The sequence below is a fragment of the Engystomops pustulosus genome, chromosome 4, assembly GCF_040894005.1.
Source record: "Engystomops pustulosus chromosome 4, aEngPut4.maternal, whole genome shotgun sequence".
NCBI lineage: Eukaryota > Metazoa > Chordata > Amphibia > Anura > Leptodactylidae > Engystomops > Engystomops pustulosus.
In genome coordinates this window covers 24,101,802-24,111,967 of record NC_092414.1, presented here as the reverse complement: position 1 = coordinate 24,111,967, position 10,166 = coordinate 24,101,802, and the positions used below count along the sequence as shown (strand labels likewise).

At 49.4% G+C, this 10,166-nt stretch overlaps 1 protein-coding gene across 1 annotated transcript in view; it reads left to right on the top strand.

Annotated features, from left to right (window-relative positions):
- Positions 1-366: 366 nt before the first annotated feature.
- The window catches only part of GALNT10 (polypeptide N-acetylgalactosaminyltransferase 10), an 85,937-nt gene continuing 76,137 nt past the window's right edge, over positions 367-10,166 (top strand). The window contains exon 1 of the mRNA XM_072145528.1: positions 367-673. Within this exon, the coding sequence (XP_072001629.1) occupies positions 542-673 (132 nt within the window). The 5' untranslated portion in view covers positions 367-541. The remainder of the gene's footprint in view (positions 674-10,166) is intronic.

Genomic DNA, 10,166 nt, shown 5'->3' with positions numbered 1-10,166 from the left:
AGTTCCCCAGCAAATGGTTTATAGTACATAGGGCTGTGGAAATTGATAATAGCTGATAACAGAGAGCAGTAGCGGCCACTCCGCCATTGCTGGGCGCTGTAGTTCCTCAGCACATAGTTTACAGTACATAGGGCTGTGGAGATTGATAACAGCTGATAACAGAGAGCAGTAGCGGGCAGTCCGCCATTGCTGGGCGCTGTAGTTCCTCAGTACATAGGGCTGTGGAGAGTTATAACAGCTGATAACAGAGAGCAGTAGCGGGCAGTCCGCCATTGCTGGGCGCTGTAGTCCCGCAGCAGTCACAGGTAGTGCCGTGCACAGCGCCCTCTAGCGGCCGCCGTGGGGATTGCGCCGTCGTACGCCGTGTCCAGCCCGAGGCGCGCCGGCTGGGAGGTGTCGGGAGCGCGCAGCGTGTGCCCGCCCCCTCTCCCGGCAGTGGCGGCGGCGGAGGCTGAGTGCAGGTAGCGCTGCCCGGGCTGTGGCTGCTCGGTGTCCGGGGCTGTCGGTGCGGAGTTTGCTGGTTGGGCGTGGGCTTCTTCCCATGCGGCGGAAACAGAAGCGGCTCCTGCAGGCGGTGGGGCTGGGGCTGGCCGCCCTGCTCTTCCTGCCCAACGTGGGTCTGTGGTCTCTGTACCGGGAGAAGCAGCTGGAGGGCAGCACCGGGGAGGGACAGGTAAGTGGCCCCCTGGGGGTCTCCATTGTAACTTCACTCTGTCCCATTCATGAGTCTGTGTGTGACTGGCCCCAAGAGCTGACACTCAGGAGAGCGCCATGGTATGACCCTAAAGGGTCCGCAAACCTGTGTCCGGCGGGGATGTGGCGTCCGCCAGAGGCGCCCGGGATGTGGCGTCCGCCAGAGGCGCCCGGGATGTGGCGTCCGCCAGAGGCGCCCGGGATGTGGCGTCCGCCAGAGGCGCCCGGGATGTGGCGTCCGCCAGAGGCGCCCGGGATGTGGCGTCCGCCAGAGGCGCCCGGGATGTGGCGTCCGCCAGAGGCGCCCGGGATGTGGCGTCCGCCAGAGGCGCCCGGGATGTGGCGTCCGCCAGAGGCGCCCGGGATGTGGCGTCCGCCAGAGGCGCCCGGGATGTGGCGTCCGCCAGAGGCGCCCGGGATGTGGCGTCCGCCAGAGGCGCCCGGGATGTGGCGTCCGCCAGAGGCGCCCGGGATGTGGCGTCCGCCAGAGGCGCCCGGGATGTGGCGTCCGCCAGAGGCGCCCGGGATGTGGCGTCCGCCAGAGGCGCCCGGGATGTGGCGTCCGCCAGAGGCGCCCGGGATGTGGCGTCCGCCAGAGGCGCCCGGGATGTGGCGTCCGCCAGAGGCGCCCGGGATGTGGCGTCCGCCAGAGGCGCCCGGGATGTGGCGTCCGCCAGAGGCGCCCGGGATGTGGCGCCCGGGATGTGGCGTCCGCCAGAGGCGCCCGGGATGTGGCGTCCGCCAGAGGCGCCCATAACCGTTTTCATCAACTGCGCTCGGTTATGACCGTGTCCTACAGAGGTTTGTCTAAGTTTGTTATGTCGGTGACTGTAAATAATTAGGTAAATTTCTGGCGGAGACGACATCAAGTGGTCAGGTCACTGGTCGGCAGAGGCGTCTGTAGACGGTTGTGTCGCTGTCCAGCAGAGAAGATCTAGTGTCCGGTATTGGCGAATGTAAGAAGTTGTTGCTGGTCGTCAGAGGCGCCTGTGAGCTGTCATGTCGCCGGCCGGCAGAGGCGTCTTTAAAGGAAATCTACCACCAGGATGAAGGATTGTAAACCAAGCACACTGACATACTGGTGTATGTGTCCTCTGACTGGATCTGCTCTTCTTTTAGCTTCCTATTCCCTGGTTTGTACAAAAAAAAGCTTTTAAAATTATGCAAATGAGCCTGAGGGGCTCCGTTCTCCAAAGGTGTTAATGGAGCATGGAGCCCCTCAGGCTCATTTTCATGATTTTTAAATCCTTTTTTCTTAAAAAACAGGGCATAAGAAACTAAAAATAGAGTAGATCCTACCAGAGGGGGTTCACACCAGTATGTCAGTGTGCTTGGTTTACAATCCTTCATCCTGGTGGTAGATGTGCTTTTAAACCGTGGCAGATATGAGGTTTGGGCAGATGTCATGGCACATCACTTGTGCAGGGCACCTATGTCTCTTGGGCACCTCTACAGAGGAAGCCTCCCCCGCTCCGGATACTGCTGCATTTTCATTGAATCAAAAAATTCTCGATCTTGAGTTGAAAAAAAAAATCTTAATTGTAATTTTCTCCCCAGGATTGTGTTGTGTGTGTGTGGGGGAGGACTCCTCCGTGCAGGTGTGCACCCCGGCCGCTGACGTGGGCTTTATTACGTGTTTAACTTGTCCTTAACTTCAAAGTTTCCTCCCCAGTTCCGGGTGTGATTGTGTCTGGCGGCCGCTGACAATGAGAACCTTCCCTGCACGCCTGGGGCTCAGAGTGACCCTTCTACCTGTGCAGCTCGTGCCCCACTATCCAAATATTTTGGTGGTCTACCTTTTGGGACCTTGTCTATTCAATTCCGGAACAAACTGATCCTGGAATTTGTATCCCATCATTTTCTGCAAAACTTTGTCAAAGTTTTTGTGTGTTTTTGTACTTTGCTCAGCTTATCTGACGTCCCGAATATCCTCCCCCCCCCCCCCCCCCCCCCAATTATCCCATGTCTCCTATATGTTGTATACAGGCGCCTCTTTTGGTAACACTGCTTGGCACACTTTGGTATTTGATGTGCACATATAATATGGGAAGTAATTTGTATGCTGCGAGTCGGCTAATGAGGCTGTTCTTGTTCCTTTTTTTTTAACTCCTTATTTCCTGCTTAATATTTTTGGTTTTTAAATAGAACCAGTCACTAGATTTTTGCCCCAATAAACTACTGAAATGTCCTTTCTACAATTCCCTCTTTTATGTGAGATCTCACCTTTGAAAAAAATCTCCTCCAAAGTCATGTGCAAATGAGCTGAGAAGAGTCACATTTTACCTGAGATGAGTCACTTTTAGAGACTGCAGGGGGTGAGTCATTTCGGGCACCCCTATTCTGTAGCACCTAGAAACCTACCTCTGGTGTCATATTAAAGATAAGAATCTCATCATGTGCTTAAGAAGTGGAGATACAGGCAAGTAAAAGAAATGAGCATTGTCTGGATCTTTATCTGCAGTTTTTATTTCCAACGATGTCTATTACTCCACTTATCTCTGGTTCTGCACGGATCCGAGGTCTGATGTAATCTGAAAGAAGAGATTCATATCTTTAATAGGACACCAGCAGCATGCTACTAGGTACTACTGAACTGAAGATAGGGGTGTCGGAAGAGATTTTCTCCCTCCGCAATCTAAACTTGACTCATCTCAGGTAAAATCTGACTCTTCTCTGCTCATTTTTACATAATGTTATAATCTGGTGCTATTTTACATATTGAGAAAATTCTTTAAAAGTACATTTTAAAGTTTATTGGGATAAAATCTGGTGACCGTGCCCCTTTAAAGGGGTTATACTTGTCCACAAGATAGGAGATAAGTGCCTAACTATTTGGACCACACGCAAAGACCGGCATGTGCCCCATAGTTCACATTAGATGACCTTTTACTCTCAGTCACTGGGGGTCTCTATTCTGTGGATAGGGGTAAGTTACAATGGTGGGACAATCCCTTTAAACTGGCAGCAGAGGATTAAAGGGATAGCTCACGATTACAAAAACATGGCTGTATTCTTCTATAAACAGCGCCTCACTTGTCCACAGGTAGAAGGTGGAACTGCAGCGGAACTTTATTGAGATGATGTTCCGAGAGCTGCAGTTCCACATACAACCTTAGGTCCGATGTGGCGCTGTTTTTTCTAATTAATTTTAGGGTCTGTATATTCAACTACCAGAGGTGTAAGGAGACTGGAAATGATTTTCTGTGTTTTGTATGTCGCATGGTGTCTCCTTTTCATATCCGCTAAAGGTTACTGATCACATACAGATAACCCCTGTTCAGTAAACTTTGATCCTGTTGCTTATCTATTCTCCCCTGTGAGACATTATATGGCGCTGTATGTAAATGATGGGCTCATTATGTCAGCTGACGCATCATTATCAGGTATATTAATAGGTTTTGTCTTGTCCACCACACCCATGCCCCCTCCCATGTCACCTTAGTAGCAAAACATAATAATAGGATAATCCAGACAAGGCTGATCGGATGATAAGGTGAACGCTTCCTGACTCTTAGAAAGCAAAACATAGGAAAATCGGGTAAGGGGATGAGGATCTGAAGTGGATCTGGAATGGTCTGTCTTAAGACAAAAGGACTCAAAGTGACCATGCCTGTTTTTACCGATTAACGCCTATACAGGACCGCACCCCAATGATATCACATTGCAAAATAGACCGACTACAGCTGACACAAGCGAGTCTGATTGCAAGGCACTAGAGGATTAGGCCTGGAAGAGTCTTAGACAAGCTGAGGTCAGGGCAGGCGGAGATCAGGGCAGGTGAAAGTCATGCTTCCGCGCCACCATCACAAGGTACATCCCAAAATAGTTCTGGTACTGGTTACAGCTGACTCAAGCAACTCTGGTGCAAGGGACTAAAGGATTAGGCCTGGGAGAGTCACAGGCAGGCCGAGGTCAGGGCAGGTGGAAGTCAGTACTAAGTCCAAAGTACAGGCTGAGGTCAGGGCAGGTGGAAGTCAGTACTAAGTCCAAAGTACAGGCTGAGGTCAGAGCAGGTGGAAGTCAGTACTAAGTCCAAAGTACAGGCTGAGGTCAGGGCAGGTGGAAGTCAGTACTAAGTCCAAAGTACAGGCTGAGGTCAGGGCAGGTGGAAGTCAGTACTAAGTCCAAAGTACAGGCTGAGGTCAGGGCAGGTGAAAGTCAGGTTTCTGCACCACCAGCACGAGGTACATATCAAAATAGTCCTGGTACCGGTTACAGCTGGCCAAGGTTACTCTGGAGCAAGGCACTTGAGGATCAGGACAGGAATAATCAGAGGCAGGGTGAGGTCAGAGCAGGTGGAAGTCAGTACTAAGTCTAAGGTACAAGCTGGAAATAGGGGCAGGAGTAACTGGATACAAGATCAAAAGTACAGGGCTGAGGTCAGGGCAGGTGGAAGTCAGTACTAAGTCCGAAGCCGAGGTCAGGGCAGGTGGAAGTCGGGTGTTTTTACCCATTAACCCATGTATGGAAATCTGGACTTCACTAAGCCACCATCATGAAGTATCTCATAATAGTCCTGAGACTGGTTACAGGAGGACAAGGTGAATGTGGCGCAAAGCACCTGAGAATCAGGCTTGGAAGAGTCATAGACTGGCTGAGGTCAGGGCAGGTGGAAGTCACTGACCAAGTCCAAGGTACAAACTGAGGTCAGGATAGGTGGAAGAAGTCATTGTATGGGATTTTTAGCACCTCCAAGCTCCACGGCCACTTTTTTGAGACGCCCCCTCCAATGGCACCCAATTATTTTCCCTCAGGTTTGTGACCCGCTCAGACGAGCGCCATAAATCTTCCAAAAAGATGATTTTCTGCGACGTCAACAGATGTGTGAGAGACTTTTCCTTTAATTGGATCCGTTCAGACGTCGCTTGTCTATAAACTAGGTCAGGAGAAAAAAAAAAGGATGGAATAAAGAAGTTCCTCTCGTGCCTGTTGATGGGTGCCCGGCATTTGTGGCATTGCCCTCTGTGCCCGCCTCCTGCTCTTCTGTAATTTCTTCCCGCATCTATTTGGTAAAGCAAGATGGTTTTCTCATTGGGGGTCTCCTCATTTGAGATAATGAAGTTAATTGTTTGCCCCTGGGCTCCCCGAGCGTCTTCATGCTTTGCCGGCTCCTGCCGTACACAATGACAATGCCTGCAAATGAGCCACCGCTCTGCCCGTGCCCCCTGACTGCTGCTCCCAGGCATCTGTGAAGGTCAAAGTAGGTAAAGGATAAAGGAAGAAAACTTGAATTGTAGCCTTGATAGTGTACAAGATGAGCCGCCATGACTGCGAGGACAAAGGAATACAAACTGCAGAAGGGATGTAATGCTCCAAGTACAGCATCACTACATATAACTGTGCAGGCAGCATGTTATAGAGCAGGAGGAGCTGAGCAGATTGTACATAGTGTCCTATATGCAGGCAGCATGTCATAGAGCAGGAGGAGCTGAACAGATTGTACATAGTGTCCTATCTGCAGGCAGCATGTTGTAGAGCAGGAGGAGCTGAGCAGATTGTACATAGTGTCCTATCTGCAGGCAGCATGTTACAGAGCAGGAGGAGCTGAACAGATTGTACATAGTGTCCTATCTGCAGGCAGCATGTTGTAGAGCAGGAGGAGCTGAGCAGATTGTACATAGTGTCCTATCTGCAGGCAGCATGTTATAGAGCAGAAGGAGCTGAGCAAATTGTACATAGTGTCCTATTTGCAGGCAGCATGTTATAGAGCAGAAGGAGCTGAGCAAATTGTACATAGTGTCCTATTTGCAGGCAGCATGTTATAGAGCAGAAGGAGCTGAGCAGATTGTACATAGTGTCCTATATGCAGGCAGCATGTTATAGAGCAGGAGGAGATGATCAGATTGTACATAGTGTCCTATATGCAGGCAGCATGTTATAGAGCAGGAGGAGCTGAGCAGATTGTACATAGTGTCCTATATGCAGGCAGCATGTTATAGAGCAGGAGGAGCTGAGCAGATTGTACATAGTGTCCTATCTGCAGGCAGCATGTTATATAGTTTTGTGGAGACAACTGCGGTATAACTTGTCGCATATTTTATTTAAATCCCTGCTTTATCTGTGTCTCCAGAGTCCCAGTGTATGATGTATATTATAGAATAAAGTGGGACCGCTCACTGGACTCAAAAACCCAAAATAGGTTTTGAATTCAGGTCCTTAAATGATACCTTATACTATATATCCATATGCTGCTCTGTGATGAGGGATAGTTGTGGGGGCCCAATGTATATTAGTATATTATTCGCAGGTCAGACATCCATCCGACGATAGATTGAACGCACTACTACCCGGCAGAACCTGTAAGATCTACAATCATTACGCTGCTCCCAGAACCGAGTCATTTCATCCAGTCTTATGTGTTTTCCGGGGGACTGTGGCCAGATCTGGGGCTCCGGCGCGTATCACTCGTGTTTTTTTTTTTTTTTTCATTTATCGTTCTTTGACGATCTGTCGGCGCCGCCACCTGCAGCCGGATTGGCAGAAGAAGACTTTGCTCCGTTAGTGCGAGAGCAGCTGCAAATCTGTCATGTGTCGCGGCGACTGCATCAAGAAAAGGCTTTTCTTATCCACTTCCCTGGCACCGCCGCTTCTCTAAAGACCAAAATTTACAGCTAGGCGTAAAAAAAAAAAATAATAAAATAAAATAAGAGGATATGCTGTGATCTCAGACGGGTTCAAGCTCTCGTAGTCGTCGCCGTCTTCGCACTGTTGCTCGGCTCGGGGTGATTTATAGCCCTGCAAATCTTTACTGCCTCATTAGAGCCATTTAGGATGTATACGTGTTAAATTTTACAAGCATTTTCGCCTGCTAATTTAGTGCTGATGCATAGAAGGTAAAGAGGTGGCGTTTACGTTGTTTTAGACTTGGCGCGGACGTCCTGAACACTGCGTGACTGTATTATTTATTAATCAGCCCACCACTTAACAACTACCCCCCTCAGGTAGGATATGGAAGATCCTTTGTAGAATTCCCTCTTTCATGTGAAATCTTATATACCTCTCCTTCAAAGTCCCGTGTGAAAATGAGCAGAGATGAGTCACTCTTAGAGGCTGGAGACTTCCGAGCTATAGCACCTTGAACCATTGATTCTGGTGTCATTTTTAACATTAGAATCTTATCTTTCAAAAGACAATAGACACTTGGGGGCACATTTACTTACCCTGTTCTGTCGTGATCCCTGAGGTGCAATGCCCGACGAGGATGTAGTCCGGCGCGATTCACTAAGATCATGCGCCTGATATCCTGCATGTGTCGCTTCCCCACTGAGGTCCGCCAGAGTTCACCTTCTTCTTCCCGGTGCATGTATGTGCATTGTCATGCTACACAATTTGAATTTTAAATCCCACGCTTGGGCCGAATCAGTTGGGTTGTCCGACGGCTACGCCCCCTGATTTGTGACGCGATTGCGCCAAAATCCGATTGCGTGCGGCAATACCCCCTGTTAAATGTGGAGCAAATCGGAAATAGTCGGGCAACCCGACGGAAATGCGGTCCGCGGACCCTTAGTTAATTGCCCCATGGAGTGAGAGATGTGCCCAGAAGCGAGTTTGGTTATCTTCGTGTGGTTGGGTTCTTCACCGATTTGGACTAGATAACAAATCGCTTATATGAACTCGTCGGGGGGTAATAACTGCCAGTATTAAAATCCCCCTCCGTCACCCCAAAAAATGGGGCTGCCCACGCATGCGCAGCCAGCTTCTTCGTTCATCTCTGGGTGTTTCGGGTACATGGGACCCCCACAGATCACAAGAACAGGGATCGAATCACTGAAACCCCCACCGACCAACAAGTTTAGTCTAACTTACTTCGTGGAACAACCCCTTTAAGCCATAGTAAATCTCCCAAGCATGTCCGATCAGTTCAAGGATTCTTGGTTCATTCTGGTAAATTTAGGAAGCACATGGAGCAAGTTTCTCAGAACACAATCTCTCAGGAAGACCTAGTTGGAGCTTCATATAACAATCCAATGCTTATGTTTCTCATCTTTAGTATGGCACCAGAAAGATGGTTCTGGGTGCTATAGAACCCAAGATGGTAGCAGATAGAAGTTCTCAAAACATGGCTGTTTTTTCTTCCAAAAACAGCGCCACATCTGGCATGGCATTGCCTCTAGACTCAGAGGCATCTCTATACCAGTGAGCTGCAATACCATGGTCCGGTGTGGTGCCGTTGAGGGAAGAAATTAGCCCCTTTAGGAACTTAGGATTCTGCACAACTAAAGTCTTTAAAGGGGTTGTTTATTTTGTGGGTCAATAGCGCGCTGTCTATTTTGGACCATAGAGTGATATGTATGTGACGGCACAATATACGGTATTAATGTATGTTGTATGTAGTCGGGCTACTCTCTTGTACGTGTCATGATGACTTGGTAGGTTGCACTGAAGAACCCGCTGAGCTCTGCTACATACGCACAAACACGTCTCATATTTCTCGACTTAGATGATGCAGCGACAAAGGGAACGACTGAAAATACCCGGATTCTGATTCTTTATCCGCATCCTTTGAACTTTCCTGTGAAGTCCTATGCAGGACGGTGAGTGACAGACGACTCGCCGCGCGCCTCCTGTATGCAGGACGTATGAAGCCGCGCTATGTATTATTTTCTTCAGACTGAAATGAAAGTGGAGAATAGCTGAAAGGTATCTGTCAGAACTCCGCTGTGTAAACCACACGCCGAGAAAGTAGAGTACGGTATAAGTGGTGCACACAGAGTACCCCGTTACCTTCATCTCTAATGGAGGTTTATGGTTATTTTCATCCAAAATCTATGACCCTTTATAGTAGATACACAAGAGATTAGAAGCCATTTTGACCTTAAAACAATTGTAAAACTGTGCTTGTTTTTTAACAAACTTTTAGAGCAGGACCTGTGTCTGGCTGTAAGGTAACTGACCGCAGCCATGGGTCAGAGCTGTGTCTGGCTGTAAGGTAACTGGCTGCACCCATAGGTCAGTCTTGTGTCTGGCTGTAAGGTAACTGGCTGCAGCCATAGGTCAGAGCTGTGTCTGCCTGTAAGGTAACTGGCTGCACCCATGGGTCAGAGCTGTGTCTGCCTGTAAGGTAACTGGCTGCACCCATAGGTCAGAGCTGTGTCTGCCTGTAAGGTAACTGGCTGCACCCATGGGTCAGAGCTGTGTCTGCCTGTAAGGTAACTGGCTGCACCCATAGGTCAGAGCTGTGTCTGCCTGTAAGGTAACTGGCTGCACCCATAGGTCAGAGCTGTGTCTGCCTGTAAGGTAACTGGCTGCACCCATAGGTCAGAGCTGTGTCTGGCTGTAAGGTAACTGGCTGCACCCATAGGTCAGAGCTGTGTCTGCCTGTAAGGTAACTGGCTGCACCCATAGGTCAGAGCTGTGTCTGCCTGTAAGGTAACTGGCTGCACCCATAGGTCAGAGCTGTGTCTGCCTGTAAGGTAACTGGCTGCACCCATAGGTCAGAGCTGTGTCTGGCTGTAAGGTAACTGGCTGCACCC